Source organism: Lepus europaeus, chromosome 4 (assembly GCF_033115175.1).
Source record: "Lepus europaeus isolate LE1 chromosome 4, mLepTim1.pri, whole genome shotgun sequence".
NCBI classification, from domain to species: Eukaryota; Metazoa; Chordata; class Mammalia; order Lagomorpha; family Leporidae; genus Lepus; species Lepus europaeus.
This window is the reverse complement of record NC_084830.1, coordinates 76,302,961-76,323,607: the sequence shown is the minus strand read 5'-3', so window position 1 is coordinate 76,323,607 and position 20,647 is coordinate 76,302,961. Positions and strand designations below refer to the sequence as shown.

Below are 20,647 nucleotides of genomic sequence, written 5' to 3'. Positions count from 1 at the left end.
TATACTACAAGTACACAGCACATATATAATAATAAGTACAAATACAAGGTGAAATATTCACCTTGAAATACATATATTTTTATAGATTTATTGAGTTAGTTATTTGAAAGGCAGAGCAGCAGAGAGACAGAGAGAAAGAGATCTTCCAGTCACTGGTTCCTTTCCCAGATGGCCACCACAGCCAGATCTGGGCTAGATTGAAGCCAGGAGCCAGGAATTCCCTCCTGTTCTTCCACATTGGTAGTAGGGGCCCAAGTAGTTGAGTCATCTTCTGCCACCCTCCCAGGTGCATCAACAGGAAGCCAGATCAGAAACGGAAAAGCTGGGAGTCAGACCAGCACTCATGGGATACAACTGCTTACCACAACACCAGCTCCTTGAAATATGTTTTTTTTCTTCCTTTTTTCTATCTAATCTAATCATAGCTCTTATGTTTCTGTGTAAGAAACCTTTTTTTGTGAATGTATATTGATTTTCTTAATATTTTATTTTTTACCCCAAAGAAACCTTTTATTTAAGGAATACAAACTTCATGCATTTCATAAATACAACTTTAGGAATATAGTGATTCTTCCCACCATACCAGCCCTCCCATCCACATTCCCACCCATCCTCCTTCCTCTGCCATTCCCAGTCACATTCTCCACTAAGATTAATTTTTAATTAACTTTAAATGTATATTGATTTAATAGTTAACTTAGTCTTAAATCCTGTAGCTTTTTTTTAAAAAAAAAAAAAAGCAATTTATTTTTAATCACCTAAATATGATCAAAAACCATTAAGCCCTTTTTATTTCTATTGCCGTCTCTTTAAATCATTTTTGAAAGCTTAGGGAATTCTTTCCTTACATGTGTTTCACGTGGGAAGAGGTTATATATTTTTGGATCTAAAATTCAAATTCACAACTTACATGTGGGAAATTGCAACAGTCATCTAACAACTTCCATAAGTTTTCAAAAGAATATATTAAAGAACTGGCATTATAATTCTAAACAGGAATGCAATTCAGTGTTTTCCTTTTATTGAGAAGAGGGAAAAATGAATTACAGTTGCCACATCAAGAATCCTTTTATCAGAGCAGACTGTTGGGGTGGTGGTTGGCATGCTGCTTGGGACTCCTGGATCTTATGTCAGAGTTCCTGGATTCCAGTTGCATCTCCACTTAAACTCCAGCTTCCTGCCAGTGTGTACCCTGGGAGGTAGCAGTGATGGTCCAGGAACTTGACCTGAGTACTTGTGTTCTTGTGTGGCAGACCCAGATTAAGTTCTGGGCTCCTGGCTTTAGCCTGGCCAGCCCCAGCTATTGTTGGTGCTTAGAGAGTAAACCAGCAGATGGAAGCTTTCTCTGTTGCTGTCTTTCTGCCTTTAAAGTAAAGAAATTAAAAAAATAAAAATAAAAAATTAAGAATTCTTTCATCAGGGGAAACCATTATGAATAAAGACCAGATGAGCTTCTAAAATAATCTTCTGAAAGACTCTCTCCAGATACATACATTACATGCTCAAGATAGATTCTGCATTTGCGGTCTTCTGTTTTAAATGCATCACAGTTTCTGGGGGAAGTGCTTGAAAATGACTCTCTTGAAAAGTGTCCCACTTGACACTGCCTAAGAACCAGTGTTATAAAATGAGAACACCCCACCCAATGATAATCCGGGTAATGTGTTCTTAGTGTGGTAGAAAAACCTAAAATGCATTCATTTTCTCAGTTACTCCAACAGGCTGGGCTGTTCTTGACTTGCTCTAATATTTCATTCTTTTCCCTAGTATCTCGCACCCGAAGTAATCAGGAAACAGCCATATGACAACACTGTAGATTGGTGGTGCCTGGGCGCTGTCCTTTATGAAATGCTGTATGGATTGGTACGTGTTTCTACTCTTCCATTATTATCTTAACTCTTCCCGTGATATCATTGATTTGGTTCTCTTGCTCTTCTAATAATTTTGTGGACACTTAGATAACATTCATAGAGCAATAATAGCCCAGTTAAGGAAAATCAACACTGCATAAGGAATGTACAATAAAATAATGACTTTTCATTTTATTACTAGTGTTTTAAGTTGACATCATTATTTCTCAATTATACTAAACAGTACTTTAAATTTCTCTTTTTCCATTTCAGTTTTCTGAGAGGCAGAGAGAAAAATCTCTGCTGGTTCACACCCCAAATTCTTGCAATTGCAACTGTGTGGCCCAGTCTAGGTGTCCCACATGAGCAGTGGGGAGCTAAGTACATCAGCTATTATCACCTGTTGTCTCCCAGGATACAAGTTAAGCAGAAAGCTGGAATTGGGAGCAGAGCAAGGCTTTGAACCCAGTCATACCAATATGAGATTCAGGCATCCCAGTGGCATCCTGACCAGTTCACCAAATGTCCACTCCTATCAGCCAGGACTCCAGCTGACACTCTGATATAGGCTGCTGGCTTAACCCATGGTGCCACAGTGCCAGGCCCCAGGTTGTACACAGTGTGACAGCTGTGTCTACAAGGTGCTCTTGAACACACCCACCCTAATTCACTCAGTGAACTTTAAGCTGTGTATTATGCTGGATTTTAGAATCTCTGCTGGGAGGCTGCACTGCAGATGGCCACATACCTGAGGAGGCCTGTTGTGCTTCTGTGCTCCAAACCCACTGTTCTCTGCAATTCAAGGCCAAATTCAACTATTTTAACCCCACTTTAGTACAATTTAATTACCACTAAATTTCTTCATTTTGCTTTTTTTCCCCCAGCCTCCTTTTTATTGCCGAGATGTTGCTGAAATGTATGATAATATTCTTCACAAGCCCCTAAGTTTGAGGCCAGGGGTGAGCCTCACAGCTTGGTCCATTCTGGAAGAACTCCTAGAAAAAAACAGGCAAAATCGACTCGGTGCCAAAGAAGACTTTGTATGTAACATGTTTCTCAGTATAAACTTTACTTGAGCTTATTTAGAATTTGGAAATAAATCCCTGTTTTATGTGGTATTTAATGGAATGAATGCAGCTGTTAGGGAATAGTACCATTGAAAAGTAGTGTGCTTGTCCCCACTGTTGGTACTTGTGTTTATATAGAATTATGCATTGTTCAAAGCACTTAACACCTGCATGATTTTCTGATTTTCATAGTAATTTGATCTCCTTTATTCTCTATGTCAAGCTTTCACATTCAGTTATTTGATTTGGTTAATTTCTCTTCCCCTCCCTTCTTTATAAAAAATGTGTAATACAAGGTTTTAACTACCTACATTTTTTGCAGACTTTTAATTTTAATTGCTAAATAATACTAGTATTTTCATCGACTTACAATAGAGACTAACAACCTGATAAGGTTTTTGTTAGGGTTTGAGGCTACCTAAACTTGTAATCATTTCTTTAAAAAATAATTTTTAAGTGTCTGTTGTTTGCATGAGGCAATCCTATTTTCCTTGAACTAACATTAAATAGCTTTTTTTTTGAGAATTTAGTTACACTTTCTTGAGATAATGTTGAAATTGGCAAGTTTGTTTCAAATCAGGTTAATTAATTTGCTAGTGTAGTTACTAGTATTAATGATAGTAAATTGACAAACTACTGAGGAACATGACCTTTTAAATTCCTTTCTGAGAAAGGCTTGAAGGCTGTTTATCAATCTTGAACTTGACCTGTGAGTAATAGACTCTTCTGCTGCTGCTTTCCCACCCTTCCTAATCTCCAGTTTACTGGGCAACTCTGTCAACAGGTTCCTGTTCATTGTTTCAGTCAGTCTTGCTAACACTTCACACCTGCTTGTCTTTTGGTCCTCTTATTGAATTCAGTGGTGGGAGCTGCAACCCTAGAACAACCCACCTGTCATCTCTGGGGCTGCTGAACAGTGCTGAGGAAGGAAAGCCCCTGGGCATGTCGGAAGCACTGTCACATCGTGGCCAGGAACCTTCTCTGGGCTGCATCACTGTCTGCATCACTGCTGCTGTCTTTCTCTGTTCAGTTTATTCTCTTACTCTTGATGTTATCCATTTCAGGTCGTCTCTCCAAACTTCCAGATTCTTCCTCCTCCTCCTTCCCCTCCTTCTTCTCTACATCAGCAGATGGTCTTGCTTTCTATTGTATAGGGAAAATGGAGCCATCAGAGCAGTACTGTCACCAGCTTCGTTCTATCACATTTGAAGATCTGTATGCACCTGCACCTGTTGTTCCTTCTTACAGTAGTGGAAGAAGTTCATATCCACCTATGCCCTGGATCCCAGCCTCTTGCCAGGAATCCTCTGCATGCTTTTTTTTTTCAGCATGATAGCTGCTCCCTCTTACCATGGTTCCTTCCAATCAATAAGTAAATAGTATCAAGTCTCTTAAAACAAAAATCTTCAACCCTGCTCTCCTGCAAGGAACTCCTCTGTCTTCCCTTCCTAACCAAACTTTGTCGGAAGTTTTCTATACTCAATTTGCTTTTCATAGTCTCTTTTCATTTTTGACTCTGCCACAAAGGAGCTGCTAGAACAACTGTATACGTCTATTCTTCAGCGTACTCTCTGAGCAGGATTTAAAGTTGCAATTCTCCCGTTTCCTGGGCTTCCACAAGAGCCCACATTGATTTCATACTTAACTTTCTATATTTCTGCTCCCTGCATAATCCCCTGCGCAAGTCCCTCTTCTCCAGCCTATTAAGTGTGGCAGTGCCTGGGGTTGTCTCAGAACCCTCTTCTGCTGTACTCTCATGACAATCTCATTTAGTCCCATGGCTTTACTTGTCTGTATGTCTTCACTTCCAGATCTCTCTGATATCTAGACATACACAACACCTTTGTGCTGCCGTTGGCCTTTGTACCTCAAACACAGCATGTTCAAAATGAATTCCTGCTGTCTTCCTCCTGTTCTCCCTTTCATATTAAAGAACATCACTTCCATCTGGCTAATCAGGTCAAGTCCATATCTGAAAGGCATTCATTACTATTCTTTTTTGCTTACTCTCCCGTATTCAAAAGTAGGTCCACTTGCTATATTTGTCACCTCACTCTTTCCTCTATCCAGGCACATTTTCTTAGCCTCGTTGGAACTACTCTTTCCTAGCAGTTATCATCTTTAATCTGGCCATAGTGTTAGCTATTTTTCCTTTAACAGGTCTTGACTGCATAGCCAGGTGATCTTTAACAATACAAAATACCACTTGTGACATTCTTGTACTTAAAATTGCTTGATGGGGGCCAATGTTATGGTGTAGCAGGTAAAGCCGGCATCCCATGTAGGCGCCAGTTCAAGTCCCAGTTGCTCCACTTTCAATCCAGCTCTCTACTGTGGCCTGGGAAAGCAGTGGAAAATGGATCAAGTCCTTGGGCCCCTGCACCTGCATGGGAGACCTCGAAGAAGCTCCTGGGTCCTGGCTTTAGATCAGCCCAACTCCAGCTGCTGCAGCCATCTAGGGAATGAACCAGTGGATGAAAGATATATGTCTCTCTCTTTCTCTCTCGCTCTCTCTCTCTGCCTTTCAAATAAGTAAATAAATCTTTAAAGAAAAAACAACTCTTTGATGGCTTCCCATAAGCTAGAATAAAATCTAAATTTTTTTTTTTTTAAGATTTATTTATTTACAAGGGAGAGATACAGAGAGGTAGAGGCACAGAGAGAGAGAGGTCTTCCATCCACTGGTCACTGGTTCACCCCCCCAGATGGCCGCAATAGCTGGAGCTGGGCCAACTGAAAGCCAGGAGCCAGGAGCTTCTGGCTCTCCCATGCAGGTACTGGGGCCCAAGGACTTTGGTCATCTTCTGCTACTTTCCCAGGCCATAGCAGAGAGCTGGATTTAAGATGAGCAGCCAGGACTCAAACCAGTACCCATATGGGATTCTAGCACTGCAGGCGGTGGCTTTACCTATTACACCACAGCACCAACCCCAAATCTAAAATTCATAATGCAGTCTCATTATGAGGTGGCCTGATTAGCTCTCAGCTTCCTCTTAGGTGACATTAGCTTCCTTTGCTACACTGCAGCCATATTCAACTCTCTCCTTCTTGCCCATAGTAACCTCTTTACCATCTCAAGGTCTCTGTTTTGCCTAGAACATTCTCCTGTCATTTTTTTTTTTCTGGCTAATTTGTTGAGCAATTTCTCTATGAAGTATTTTTTTAACCCACAAAACTAGGCTGGATCTCACTTTATACACTCCCATGGCACCTTGCTGGGAAAAAAATGAAGATAGAATCAGTATTGTGCCAACTTTGAGAGTACCAGTCAAGGGTGGAATAGTTTTGTTTTTTGTTTTTTCCCTTGGTAGAAGAGCTCAACACTTTGATTTTGTCTCTGTGTGACCTTACTTCCTGGGCTCAGGTAAGAATAATTCTTTGTACCTGTGAGTTGCTTTCTTCTTTTCAGAGCACTTTATTTCCATATTTTATGCTGATCCTTAAAACATCCTGTGAAGTATTTGGGGCAGAAACATCAACCCCCTTTTACCTGTGCGGAAGCCCTGTGGAGAGGATATAACTTGAACTGAAGTAGGTTGTTCCAAGTAGTTGTTGTGTAGACTCTGCTGGTAGTGTTCCCAGTGTTCTTCCCCATAAAGGACACAGATGTGTCTAGAAAGGATACTAAGCGGCAAAGCAGCAATGGTTTAGCTTTATAAAATTTCTCGGTGACTACTTAATATATCTTTCAGCATTTGTAAAAGAAATTTTTTTAAATGTATTCCAGCTTGAAATTCAGAACCATCCTTTTTTTGAATCACTCAGCTGGACTGACCTGGTACAAAAGAAGATTCCACCACCATTCAATCCTAATGTGGTAAGCATATATCCACATCAGACTGAAATAGGGAAATAGGGAATTAATTTATTTTACTGTAATTTGGGAAATCTTAAGATCTAACTTAAGTGAAATAGAGCCAGTGCCTAAATGTTTATGAAATGTGTCACACTGGCGCCGCAGCTCAATAGGCTAATCCTCCACCTTGCGGCGCCGGCACACTGGGTTCTAGTCCCGGTCGGGGTGCCAGATTCTGTCCCGGTTGCCCCTCTTCCAGGCCAGCTCTCTGCTGTGGTCCGGGAGTGCAGTGGAGGATGGCCCAAGTGCTTGGGCCCTGCGCCCCATGGGAGACCAGGAGAAGCACCTGGCTCCTGACTTCGGATCAGTGCGGTGCACGGCCGCAGCGCGCCGGCCGCAGCAGCCATTGGAGGGTGAACCAATGGCAAAAAGGAAGACCTTTCTCTCTGTCTCTCTCTCTCACTGTCCACTCTGCCTGTCAAAAAAAAAAAAAAAAAGAAAAAGAAAAAGAAATGTGTCACTCAGTGTTGTCAGGTTCCAACTATTAAGTACAAAATGCCCAGTAAGTTAGATGAAGTTGATGGAAATGCCATCTTGCACAGTCATTATGAAGTGTTTCTTTTGAATATGCATAAGAACAGAATGAGCTCAGCAAGTTAAAAATACACAGATTGAAATAACCACTAGGTATCCTTTTTATATTAAGTCAATAAACATTTTAATTAATATTGCATAGTTTTTTCTAGATTGATGTAAAACAAGAAATAGGCAAACATTTTTAATGGTAATATAAACTATTATGTCCTTTTTGGAAAACATTAAGATAGTATTGTAAAAAATGTTCGTGTTAGATGGATTTATTAAATCTACTGATGGAACTATTTCATCTAAATACAATTTTTAAAGCAAAATGTTACATCAGAGAACATACTTTTTAGTATTAACAGTGTTGGAAAAGTTTGTAAACAGATACGTAACAGTAAAGAAAATAGAAGGTCAGTGCTTGTCCTAGAGGGGCTGGTGTGTGTGGCACAGTAGTCAGGCTACTGCTTGCAGTACCAGCATCCCAGTATCAGAGTGCCAGTTCAAGTCCAGCCTATTCTGCTTCTAATCCAGCTTCCTGCTATTGTGCCTGGGAAGGCAGTGGATGATGGCTCAAGTACTTGGTCCCCTGACACCCCTATGGGAGACTCCGGTGGAGTTTCTGACTCTTGAATTCAGCATCACTCAGCCGTGGCTTTGATAGCTATTTGGAGAGTGAACCAGCAGATGAAAGATCTCTGTCACTCTACTTTCCAAATAAATAAATAAGTCTTTGAAAAATAATAATTAGGGGGGCCAGCGCCATGGCTCACTTGGTTAATCCTCCCCGCCTGTGGTGCCGGCATCCCATATGGGCGCCGGTTCTAGTCCCGGCTGCTCCTCTTCCGATCCAGCTCTGTTGTGGCCTGGGAAAACAGCAGAAGATGGCCCCAAGTCCTTGGGCCTCTGTACCCGCGTGTGAGACCGGGAAGAAGCTGCTGGCTCCTGGCTTTGGATCAGCGTAGCTCCAGCCATTGCGGCCATTTGGGGAGTGAAACAACGGAAGGAAGACCTCTCTCTCTGTCTCTCCCTCTCACTGTACCTCTACCTGTCAAATAAATTAATAAAATATTTTTTTAAAAAAAGAAAAATAATAATTATAATAGTTACTTTGGTAGCTTCCTGTGTACAGGCATGTATGTTTTATATGCCTTACAGTATATAATTTATTCATCATATAAGCTACCAATCTACTATTGCTCTTATTATCTGTGTTTTACAAATGAAGAAATAGATGCTCAGAGAAGTCACATAGCTGGATGAAAGGTACCAGAACCAGGATTCAATCTGTACATGATTCCAAAGTCTGTTTTACATCTCAGACATATTTGTAGATTGACATTTTATTCATGTAGTACATCCAGAAGTGACAGTTTTAGAAGTTAGTTCCATTAGGGATATCTTTCCCAGATTTCTCCAGGTTGAATATCCCTTATCCAAAATGCTTGGATCAGAAATGTTTTGGATTTTGGATTTTTTTGGATTTAGAATATTTGTAGATAGATAGATAGATATCTTGGGGATGGAACTAAAATCAAATATGAAATTCATTTATGTTTAATACACAGCTTACACACAGAGCCTGAAGGTAATCTTACAGTTTTTTCATTGTACCTGTGTGTGTGTGTGTGTTTGACAGGCAGAGTGGACAGTGAGAGAGACAGAGAGAAAGGTCTTCCTTTGCCGTTGGTTCACCCTCCAATGGCCTCAGCGGCTGGCACGCTGCGGCCGGCGCACTGTGGTGATCAAAAGGCAGGAGCCAGGTGCTTCTCCTGGTCTCCTATGGGGTGCAGGGCCCAAACACTTGGGCCATCCTCCACTGCACTCCCGGGCCACAGTAGAGAGCTGGACTAGAAGAGGGGCAACCAGGACAGAATCCGGTGCCCTGACCGGGACTAGAACCTGGTGTGCCAGCACTGCAGGCAAAGGATTAGCCTATTGAGCCGGGGTGCCAGCCCATTGTACCTGTGGGGTTTTTTTTTGTTTTGTTTTTTTGGGTTTTTTGTTTTGTTTTGTTTTGTTTTTGACAGGCAGAGTGGACAGTGAGAGAGACAGAGAGAAAGGTCTTCCTTTACCATTGGTTCACCCTCCAATGGCTGCTGTGGCCAGCACACCGCACTGATCCGAAGTCAGGAGCCAGGTGCTTCTCCTGGTCTCCCATGGGGTGCAGGGCCCAAGCATTTGGGCCATCCTCCACTGCACTCCCTGGCCACAGCAGAGAGCTGGCCTGGAAGAGGGGCAACCAGGACAGAATCTGGCACCCCGACCGGGACTAGAACCTGGGGTGCCGGCACCACAAGGCGGAGGATTAGCCTATTGAGCTGCGGCGCTGGCCGTGTACCTGTGTTTTAACTGCAACCTGTTACATGAGGTCAGATGTTGAATTTTCCATTTGTGGTGTCATGCCAGGGCTTAGTTTCAAACTTTGGAGCATTTCAGATTTTCAGGTAGGGATGCTTAGCCTGTAGTAGGAACCTGGTTCCCTTCTTTTTCTTCTCTTCAGAGATTTGTGAGTTAATTATTTATTGGTCACTTGGTTGAGAAATACAAATAAGTAGTACATGGCCTGTGTCTTCAAGAAAACTAACTAAAGACACAAATGCAGGCCGGCGCCATGGCTTAACAGGCTAATCCTCCGCCTTGCGGCGCCGGCACACCAGGTTCTAGTCCTGGTTGGGGCGCTGGATTCTATCCCAGTTGCCCCTCTTCCAGGCCAGCTCTCTACTATGGCCCGGGCAGGCAGTGGAGGATGGCCCAAGTCCTTGGACCCTGCACCTGCATGGGAGACCAGGAGAAGCACCTGGCTCCTGGCTTCGGATCAGCGAGATGCGGCGGCCTCACTCTGTCTCTCTCTCTCTCACTATCCACTGTGCCTGTCAAAAAAAAAAAAAAAGACACAAATGCAGAAAGAGGAGAATTATTAAATATGTTTAGTGTTAGATAGTAAATGTGTTGGTTGATTTGAAATATGGTAACATGAGGTTAAAAAAGACATGTCTCAATAATTTTTTATTTAATAAAATCATTTTTTCATAGATACAACTTTAGGAATACACTGGTTCTTTCCCCCATACCCACCCCACCCCCAACCTCCCACCCCACCTACCTCCCCCTCCAAACTCCTTCTTCATTATGGTTCATTTTTAGTTTGACTTTATATACAGAGGAACAACTCCATACTAAGCATAGACTTCAACAGTTTGCACCATGCACACACAACATATAGAGTACTGTTTGAGAACAAAATTTGCAGGTGATTCTCATAGTAAACTCATTAGGGACGGAAGTCCTATATGGGGAGTAAGTGCACAGTGATTTCTGTTGTCCTTTAACAATTAACACTCTTTCATAATAATTTATGATTGCAGTATGGCAACAAATAACTGACAGAAATTGCCTTTGATACTTTATGTTTCTGTGAGGAAAATAAATTAATTGATTTCCAATCTGCTTATTGCTTCTTGGTGGTGGTGTTTAATTATGTATTTGAGGGATAAATAGAGTGCTCCCATCCACTGATTTATTCCCGAAATGTCCACAACAGCCAGAAGTGGGCCAAGGCCAGAGTCGGGAGTTAGGAATGCTAGCCAGTTCTCCCATGTGGGAGCAGAAACCCGATTACTTGAGTCATCACTGCTGTCTCTCAGGGTCTGCACTGGCAGGAAGCTGGAGTCAGAAAGCTAGAGGTGGTTGAGCTAAGGTACTCCATGGGTGAGGTAGATTTAACCACTAGGCTACAGCCCCCACTCCCTGGTGTTTTATATTTTCAGAGTAGTTACTGGAAAAAGGAAGATTTGGGTTACTGACCGTACTAAGCTTTAGTGTTTCAACGGTGAATGTTTCTAGCAGTCAGTAGGAGTCTTTCCAAAATCCAATAGATTGCATGAAGTTTTTAATTACATGTGCCAAGTAGTCTGCATCATAAAGGACTCACATCAGTGTATTTACCTATAAATAATGGATAAAAGGCATTTTGAAGTCTTAGTTTTAATCTACATAACTGAAGTTATGCTGATAAATATTTAATTCATTTTTGGAAAAGATTTATTTATATGAAATGACGAGAGGGAGAGGGAAACACACAGAGAGGCCTGTCATCTGCTGATTGATTCTTCAAATGACTGCAACAGTCAGATCCGGGCCAGGCCAAAGCTAGAAGCCAGGAACTCCATCCTGGTATCACACATGGGCGGCAGGGACTTAAGTACTTGTGCCATCTTCCATTGCCTTCCCAGGCACATTAGCAGGAAATTAGATTGGAATCCAAATAGCCAGGACTCAAACCAGCACCCCAATATGAGATGCCAGGGCCACAATCAGTGTCCTCACCCACTACGCCACAGCACTGGCCTATTTGGTTCTTTTTAACTGGCAGTGGTTCCTTACTTTTATTCTCTCAGCTGTTAATATAACAGAGAAGCCAGAATATTTCAGACTTGCTATAAAACTCACAAATGGGCCGGCGCCGTGGCTCAACAGGCTAAACCTCCGCCTTGCGGCGCCGGCACACCGGGTTCTAGTCCCGGTCGGGGCACCGATCCTGTCCCGGTTGCCCCTCTTCCAGGCCAGCTCTCTGCTGTGGCCAGGGAGTGCAGTGGAGGATGGCCCAAGTGTTTGGGCTCTGCACCCCATGGGAGACCAGGAGAAGCACCTGGCTCCTGCCATCGGAACAGCGCGGTGTGCCGGCCGCAGCGCGCTACCGCGGCGGCCATTGGAGGGTGAACCAACGGCAAAGGAAGACCTTTCTCTCTGTCTCTCTCTCTCTCTCACTGTCCACTCTGCCTGTCAAAAATAAAAAAAAAAAAAAAAAAAAAAAAAACTCACAAATGAGTAGTTTTTGGTAGTTTCTGCAAGATTTGCTGTTTAGTGGGCCACTTCAGAAATACAGAAATAAAACACGTTTCTCCAAAAGAGTCCATATTGACAGGACTTCACTGCAACATTCCCTGACATCCTCTGAATTATTCTAGAAGCCTTCTTTACGTTGGGTGTGTCCAGGTTTCTGTCCTTACTTCCAGAAATGCTTCCGAATGGATTTTTCTTCAGAATAGCATTTACTTCTTTGCTGTTTGCATTTTGACAGCTTTTAGGATATAACTTCTTCACGGACTTTTGCTGCTTCTTTGAAATTGTGACTATTCTGCACAGTTAGTAGTTCTCAGGTCTGTGGCCTCAGTGCATAGTTGAGGAATTTTTGTTTATCACATATAAAAGTCTACTGTTAACTCAGGTTTAGAAAACTATAGAAATAGAGTTATTGATTGGTGGGAGCAGGTTTACTGACATTCCAAATTAGCGGTTCCCAGAAAATAACCCCTCAAGTAAGACTGTCTTTATCAGTTGTTAAATTAATATTATTTGATGTGTTAAGCAGTGTGTACACTATGAAATTATTACACAAATGTAAGGTAGCCAGTGTGAGTAGAACTTGCCCTAGAAATGGTTGTCACATAAGTTTGCAAGCTTGGTGTGTATGGTGGAACCTTGCCCTGAAGAGGGAGGGTAGGGTGTGGTGTGGAGCTGCAGTTGAGAGTGGCCTGGCCATGTTCTAGGTGGGTCATTCAGAAGTCGTATCTGAGAGTAGGTCTGGACCCCGGGCAGAGGCTGGTAAGAAACACAGCCTCCGAGCCTAAGCAACTTCTGCGCTTGATTTCCTGTATACCTGTTCCCCTTGGGCCTTCAGAGCTTAACACTATCCTAGCCAAATGCTTCACGACCCTCTCCATAGCACAGAAAGAATCATCTTTCACAATTTTATTTATAACCCTTCATTCCTTCTTTAAAATGCTTCACTAAGATAGGAGAAATGTAGTGAGTAGGCATTTATGGTAGCTCAAATGGAAAGTGCTTCTCTGAGAACCAAACGGAACCCACTTCTCTGAACATACAGTGATGGGTAAGGAGGAAGGGGCCTCGTTACAGATGCCTCAGATTTAAATTAACATAGCTGAGGACTCTGTTAGGCTAATCTTCCTCGCCCTTATCTTTCCCTCCCTGACCCAGCAAGAACCTTAACTGTCAGAAGGACAAATCATAGAAGTCCAGAGAGGAAAAACAAAAATGTTTCCAAAAAGTAAAGTGGGAAGACCTCACAAACTCAATGTGAAAAAGGTATAAACGTTCATAGGGAAGTTTTAACGAAGGATTAAGCTGCTGAAAGGAAAGGCACGGTGAGTAACACTATACTTCTGATGTTTAGGCTGGACCCGATGATATCAGGAACTTCGACACAGCATTTACAGAAGAAACAGTTCCGTATTCCGTGTGTGTGTCTTCTGACTATTCTATAGTGAACGCCAGCGTCTTGGAGGCAGATGACGCATTCGTTGGTTTCTCTTACGCACCTCCTTCGGAAGACCTGTTTTTGTGAACAGTTTGCCATTCAAAACCATTGAGCAAATATAAGCCTATGGATGGGACTGAAACTCCTTGTTGTGTGCATATATTCAAATATGTATAACTAGTGCCTCATTTTTACATGTAATGTTGAAACTATGAAAAGTGTATTTTCTGCTGTATGCAAGAAAATAGGGCATTTCAAAGAGCTACGTTTTGAATTAAAATTTGTATTGTTTATTAAGCTTATTTTTGAACAGAAATTTTAAAAACTTTTATTCTTAGCATTAACCTATTTTTAAAGAAAATTTTTTTGCTATTGACTGTTTTTTTTCCCTCTGAGTTTACACTAACATCTACCCAAGGCGGACTGTTTTTCAGCAGTCTGTTTCAGTTCAGTTAACATACATTAATACCTTTATAACTCTCTGCTATGAGAACTATGCAATGGTACATGGTTGTTTTAAAGAAACCATATCTTTCCATGATAAATCAATTTGAAATAACTGATTGTTGCCAGGATTAAAGTATAAAAGCATAGTTAACACATCGGCTGCTGGTTACACTGTTCATTCCCCAGATCATTTTAAGAAGTAACAAAAGGAAGTTAGTCATTTGCTTTGGAAATACCAATTCAAAATTTGTGAATTATTTCTCCTCTAGAGGAGAAGAGTGTAGTGGTTAGAAATTTTAAGTATTTCCAAAGATCTGAAAGGTAATAAAGAACTGCTGAATTTTTTTTAGGTGGTGCCAAAAATGAATGTCTCTATGTCATGTATTTATATTGCAAAATGTATTCTATTTATGTTCTGTTTGATCTTTTGAATGTTTAATATACTGTTAAGTAAATCTTGGTATTTGCTTTTGCAAATAGCTGTCTCAAAGCTATTTTCTAATTAAGTAAGAAGGGGAAAAACAATACTGAGCTTTCAAGAGTGTTTACCTACTCTGGGTCATTGTAAATAAATAAGGTTTTGCTATAATGTAACAAAAGTTAAAAATATTTCAGATGCATATTCAATATCTTATGTATCTTAGACCAAGTATAGAAACCGACCTTAAAATCATATATCAACTGATCTGTGCACTTAAAATAATAAGGGAATAACTACAGAAAAACTAAAAACAAATGCAAGACTTGAAATTCTTAGAGGAGAGGATTTTGAAGTCTTGTGGGAAACATTGTTATGAAAGAGTTGAGTGACCCAGTTTAGATTTGTCAAAAACAATCATCCATTTCAGGTATTCTCTTGAGAAAGAAATCGCCAAAGCATTTCCCACCAATACCCTTTGGCTTAAAAAGGCTCAGCAGAATTGGGGGGGAGGGATGTGCTTTTATTAGATTGATAATATTTACATTCAGTACACTGAATCTTCCTTAGGAGGTAAGACTTTAATATCTGCACTGTAAATATTTGGTTTATTTGACACTACTGTAAGTTCTGCTTTTACACAAAATTCTATGGTTATTATAAAACAAAATAAAAACTGTAGTTTCTTCTATGGTTTTTTTTTTTTTTTTACTTAGCCACTCTGTAGTTGAACTGCCAAAAATCAAAGTGCAATATTGTATATTTTTAAGAACCAACTAAAAACGGAATTTTGATGTTTTTAGGATCATAAGAAATACAAATCCATAAGTCTAATAAAATTAGCAGAAAAGATGAATGATCATCTAATGCCTGTCATTTTTTGAAGTTAAAATTGGTGATGGTTACATAATCATTACAAAATAAGTTACATGTGTGATGAAGTATAAACTTTCAACAGAAAACATTTAGACACATATAAATTAGCAGATTTTCATGGGCTGATGCATATAATTCAGGAAACAAAATTTCTTCCAGGTTTCAAGTTTGTATTTTCATCTCAGCCTAAGTCTTTTAGTAAAATGTGTACCCTTTAAAGAGTAGAACCAGTTCATGGCTTTTAGCAAAATAAACAGAAGGATCTAAATGAAGGCTTTGCTGATATTCTTTATATTGCCCATATTGCAGAGGGTACAGTGTAGACATCATGGTACCAAGATTTGTTTGATGCACCTGGTGGATAGATGTTAGATGGTGTAGATGCTGGCAGCAGTTTCTCCTTATATACGAATTTTAATATGCCAAATTTTTTAATTTAAAAAAATTTATGAGAGCCAACAAACACTATTGTGATATAATTGCAGTAGTGGTACACTTGAATGGACGCTTACATATTCTAAATTTTTATCACTATATTAATCACTATAACAATTTGCCATGTCAAACTAGCAGAGAGCAAGTCATTATTTTGTCTTGCCTGGTAGAAGGGGCAAAGTAGCCCTGTGGAGAGTGTCTTCCAAAGATCTGTAGTTGCATTCCCCTCCCAAATGCTCTGCCTCTCAATATTGTCACATTGGGGATTAGGTTACAACATAAAAATTTTGTGGGGGAGGCCGGTGCCGTGGCTCAACAGGCTAATCCTCCGCCTTGCGGCGCCGGCACACCGGGTTCTAGTCCCGGTCGGGGCACCGGATTCTATCCCGGTTGCCCCTCTTCCAGGCCAGCTCTATGCTGTGGCCAGGGAGTGCAGTGGAGGATGGCCCAAGTGCTTGGGCCCTGCACCCCATGGGAGACCAGGAGAAGCACCTGGCTCCTGCCATCGGATCAGCGCGGTGCGCCGGCCGCGGCGGCCATTGGAGGGTGAACCAACGGCAAAGGAAGGCCTTTCTCTGTCTCTCTCTCTCACTGTCCACTCTGCCTGTCAAAAATAAAAATAAAGTAAAAAAAAAAATTTTTTTTTGTGGGGGCACATTCAGAATATAGCAATACAAACCCCAAAGTGTATATAAGTGAGCTTCAGGCGGCTTCAGTACCTCAATGGGATATGCCAAGCTTTGTGTGTTAATGAGGTTAATGGGGGAAGAGGGATAGGCTACATAGCTTGAGCAAAAGGATTCACAGATAGAAATTGAGTTCCTGGCTCTTGGCTTGGTCTCAGTGGTTGTGGACATCTGGACACATGGGTGATTCTCCCTCTCTTACCGTTCAAATAAATTTTTTGGAAGTGTTCATCTGAACCAGCAGATGGAAGACCTTTCTCTCTGTCTCTCCCTCTCTGTGTGTAATTCTACCTCTCAAATCAATAAATAAAATTTAAAAAGTGTTCATCTCTGAATCCAACCAACAAATGGTCTGTGTGGGTAAGGATAAATACTTGTTGCATCACATGTCCTTGTTTTTTATATTAGATATATACTTACATTCTCAACCTACCCCTAGAAATCTGTTTCTGATGTCCAGAGATTTTCTTTAAAAGTACTGTAAATATTCACAACAAAGTAGCAGTAAGTAGCTATAAGCAATTAAAATTTGACTCAATGCCACTATCATTTTTGGAGAGTTTGCAGTGTGCAGTGATACACTGAATACTTGAGGTTTTAAGTTCAGTTCTACCATATTTAACTTTAATTGTTAAAATTTATTTGAAAGGCAGAGCAACCGGGCCTGGGCTATGCCAAAGCCAGGAGCCAGGAATTCCAGGTCTCACCAGTGGGTGGTGGGAATCCAAGGGCTTGTACCATCATCTTACTTCCTCCCAGGGTGTCCATTAGCAAGAAGCTGGAAAGGAAATGGAGGCCGGAGTTAATCCCAAACATTCCTGATACAGAATCAGGGCATCCCAAGCAGCAACTTAGCCTGCTGTACCACAACTCCCATCCATTCTACTTTGTAAAGCTTTATTTATTTGAAAGGCAGAGTTACAGAGGGACAGAAAGGGAGAGAGAGAGAGCTTCCATTGCCTTAAAACAGCCAGGGCTGTGCCAGGCCAAAGCCAGGAGCCTGGAACCCAATCGAGGTCTGCCGTGTGAGATGCAAGGAACCAACTACTTGAGTCACCACCTGCCGCCTTCCAGGGTGTGTATTAGGAAGCTGAATGGCACGTGGAGCTAGGATTATCCAGTTTTCAAGGTTCATCCTTGTTGCATGTATTATTTCTTAATTCCTTTTTTATGGCCCAATATTCCATTGTATGGCTACACCAAGTTAGCCACTACTGCATCAGATACAGGTGTCCACTTTGGGACTGTTCCTCTCTGAGTTTCGGTGTGGACCTGTTTTCGCTTCTCTTCGGTGGGCATCTAGACATGGTGGTGTGTGTTCTACATTAACTGTTTAGTCCTTGAGGGCGTACTGTAATGTTTTCCAAAGTGGCCCTCCATTTTGCATCGTTTTAAAGGTTTTTTAACAACCCTTTGGCCTGTGATATGGAAAGCAAAGGTCGCCCTGTCTCTTTTCTGGCCCGCAATAAGTGAGCAAACGTCAGTAAACCAGAGCGGTGGGGGATGGGTCCCGGCAGGCCGCGCGCACAGTCAACGGTCGAGGAGCGCACATGCGCGCTAGGCCGGCTGGCCGGGCGCGAGCGTTGGCGCGTGACGGGGAGGCGCTCCGCGGGTTGCCCGGGTGGGTACAAATAGCTGCGGGGCTGGGTCCCCTGGAGGTGGAGGGGCCGGGATCCCAGCGTGCGAGGCCGGATTCGCCTTCCTCCCCTAGGCTGTGAGGTGTTTTTCCCGCGGCGGCGTCCCCTCAGCAGTTTATCCCTGGGCAGGTAGAGGGGAGACAGGACGGGCCCCTGTTCCTCGTGAACCGGCGCTGGGGTTCTTTAGACCGCGGGAAGACAGAGAATTAGAATTGTATCCCCGTTCGTTTTTAAATGCTCTTCCGTGGGCTTCTATGCCTTCGCGTTTCGAGCTCTTCCACCTCACTACACGACGCCGCCCCGATTTTAACTCCAGCTGTTCTGACGCCACTGAACCCCAGGCCCTGGGTCACGACGCCCCCTGTTATCTCTCTGGGTGTCCCAAGGGCCTGTCAAACTCGGGATATCTCCAACTTTTCTTATTTCCCTACGCTTATTTCTGGGTTCGTAGTTCCTTGAAAGCTGCAGCATCCTCTCCCATTCCTGCTACGAACCCATTTACTTTGGGACTGTTTCTCACATTGTAGGGGTCCAGTGTGAAATCTCTGAAATTCTAGAATCCATCTTCCCCATTCTGTTTCATTCGTAATGCTCTAGATTGGGCCATCCATCTTTTAATCTGCAAAAGGTAGAAACTGGTTATCCACTCTTCTATTCCAACCCGTTTTCCACACTGGTGGGCAGACACAGATTTCCGAAGTAAAAAACCTGGCCATGTTTCCCTTCTACTTTGAAAAACACAGATTGTTTCCCATTACTTAGGTTATCACGAGGGACTTCCAAACCTTCCATTGACAGCGGTGGGTGTTGTAGCCCGGCGACCCGTTGAGGCACCCACCTCCCATATAAGAGTGCCTGAGATGGAGTCTGCCTCTGCTTCCAGTCCAGCTTACTGCTAATCCACACCCTGGGAGTCAGCAAAGTGATGGCTCAAGTACTTGAGTCCCTGCCACCCACTGTAGGAGACCTGGATGGAGGTCCTGGTTCCTTGCTGCAGCTTTGGCAGGTGCCAGGATTTGGGGAGTGAACAAGTGGATGGAAGACTCTGACTCTCTAAGTAAATAATTCTTCTTCTTCTTCTTCTTCTTCTTCTTCTTCTTCTTCTTCTTCTTCTTCTTCTTCCTTCAGCCTTCTTCCTTCTTCCTTCAGCCTTCTTCTTTCTTCTTCTTTCTTCTTTTTTTGACAGGCAGAGTGGACAGTGAGAGAGAGACAGAAAGGTCTTCCTTTTGCCGTTGGTTCACCCTCCAATGGCCGCCACGGCCGGCGCACCACACTGATCCGATGGCAGGAGCCAGGTGCTTCTCCTGGTCTCCCTTGCGGGTGCAGGACCCAAGCATTTGGGCCATTCTCCACTGCACTCCCTGGCCACAGCAGAGAGCTGGCCTGGAAGAGGGGCAACCGGGACAGAATCCGGCGCCCCAACCGGGACTAGAACCCGGTGTGCTGGTGCCGCAAGGCAGAGGATTAGCCTATTGAGCCACGGCACCGGCCATAAGTAAATTCTTAAAAAAAGAAAGAAAAAAAAAAAACCTAATCTGGCCTCGTCCAATCATCTCATTATCAATAGCTTCTATTAAAACCCCAAAACCCAATGTTCTAATGAAGTTTCAGAGATGAGATGTCCTGAAGACAACATGCACTTTACAATCATTCTATTTGTAGCCTTGAAGAAATAAATTGAAATTCCATCCCTATATAACAGCAAGAAGGGCAGTCTCACTTTTCTTTGGAAAGTAGCCTGAACTCCAGGTAGAAGAGATGGGGACCCAATAGTGCAGGACTGATAATGTGTGGGAAAATCAACCCCACCTCTGGAAAACCTTCTCCTCATCTTCATCTGTCATCCAATTAGATGAAATATCTATCTACCAAATGTCATCTTTTAAATAGAATCGACCTATTCTCTATGACCCTTCCATCAAACTATCATAAAACCTAGAAAATTTGACTCATTTGCAAGGCTTGACCCCAAAGTTGGTGAACTATTTCATACATGTTGCAGCTTCCTTTTGCCTAGTATATTATTTCTGTTACAGTACTTAACACTGCATAATTGCTTACATATCTCACTCCACTGTCCTCTTTCTGAAGGATAGAAACCACATAGTATTCATTTTTATATCCCAAATACCTAGAACAATGTGGTATAAAACAACTAGTAGATGTGAAAAAAGTATTTGGTAATGAATGAATAAATGTGTCAGTCACTATTTCTGACTTCTCTAAGTTGGCACCTTCTTGAAAAGCAAGGTCCAATCCTAATCATTTTATTCCTAGCACCTATTCAGTTACTGGTATATATTGTGTCCATAGTATTTGCTTTAAATCTTTAAATGATTTTTATACAGTCCATTCTCTACTCATTCCTACGTTTTAATGTTTTATGTCAGTCACTGTCACAAGATTCAAAACTGTAAGGGGCTTTAATTATCTAGTACAACTCTTCATTTCCTTCAGGTAGATATTGATCCAAGAGAGGCCCAGTGATTTCTCCTTAACCACCAGGAAATGATGGTTCTAGAATCAAATCCTCAGATTTCCCAGGTTAGTATTCCCTCTAGTACATTTTC

At 42.1% G+C, this 20,647-nt stretch overlaps 1 protein-coding gene across 2 annotated transcripts in view; it reads left to right on the top strand.

The window, feature by feature from the left end:
* SGK3 (serum/glucocorticoid regulated kinase family member 3) overlaps positions 1-15,291 on the top strand; it is a 153,144-nt gene extending 137,853 nt beyond the window's left edge. For both annotated transcript variants that reach the window (XM_062188403.1, XM_062188402.1), the window contains exons 14-17: positions 1,768-1,863; positions 2,735-2,890; positions 6,645-6,734; positions 13,495-15,291. In XM_062188403.1, coding sequence (XP_062044387.1) covers positions 1,768-1,863; positions 2,735-2,890; positions 6,645-6,734; positions 13,495-13,665 — 513 coding nt within the window. In that variant the 3' untranslated portion in view covers positions 13,666-15,291. The remainder of the gene's footprint in view (positions 1-1,767; positions 1,864-2,734; positions 2,891-6,644; positions 6,735-13,494) is intronic.
* The last annotated feature ends 5,356 nt before the right edge of the window (positions 15,292-20,647 follow it).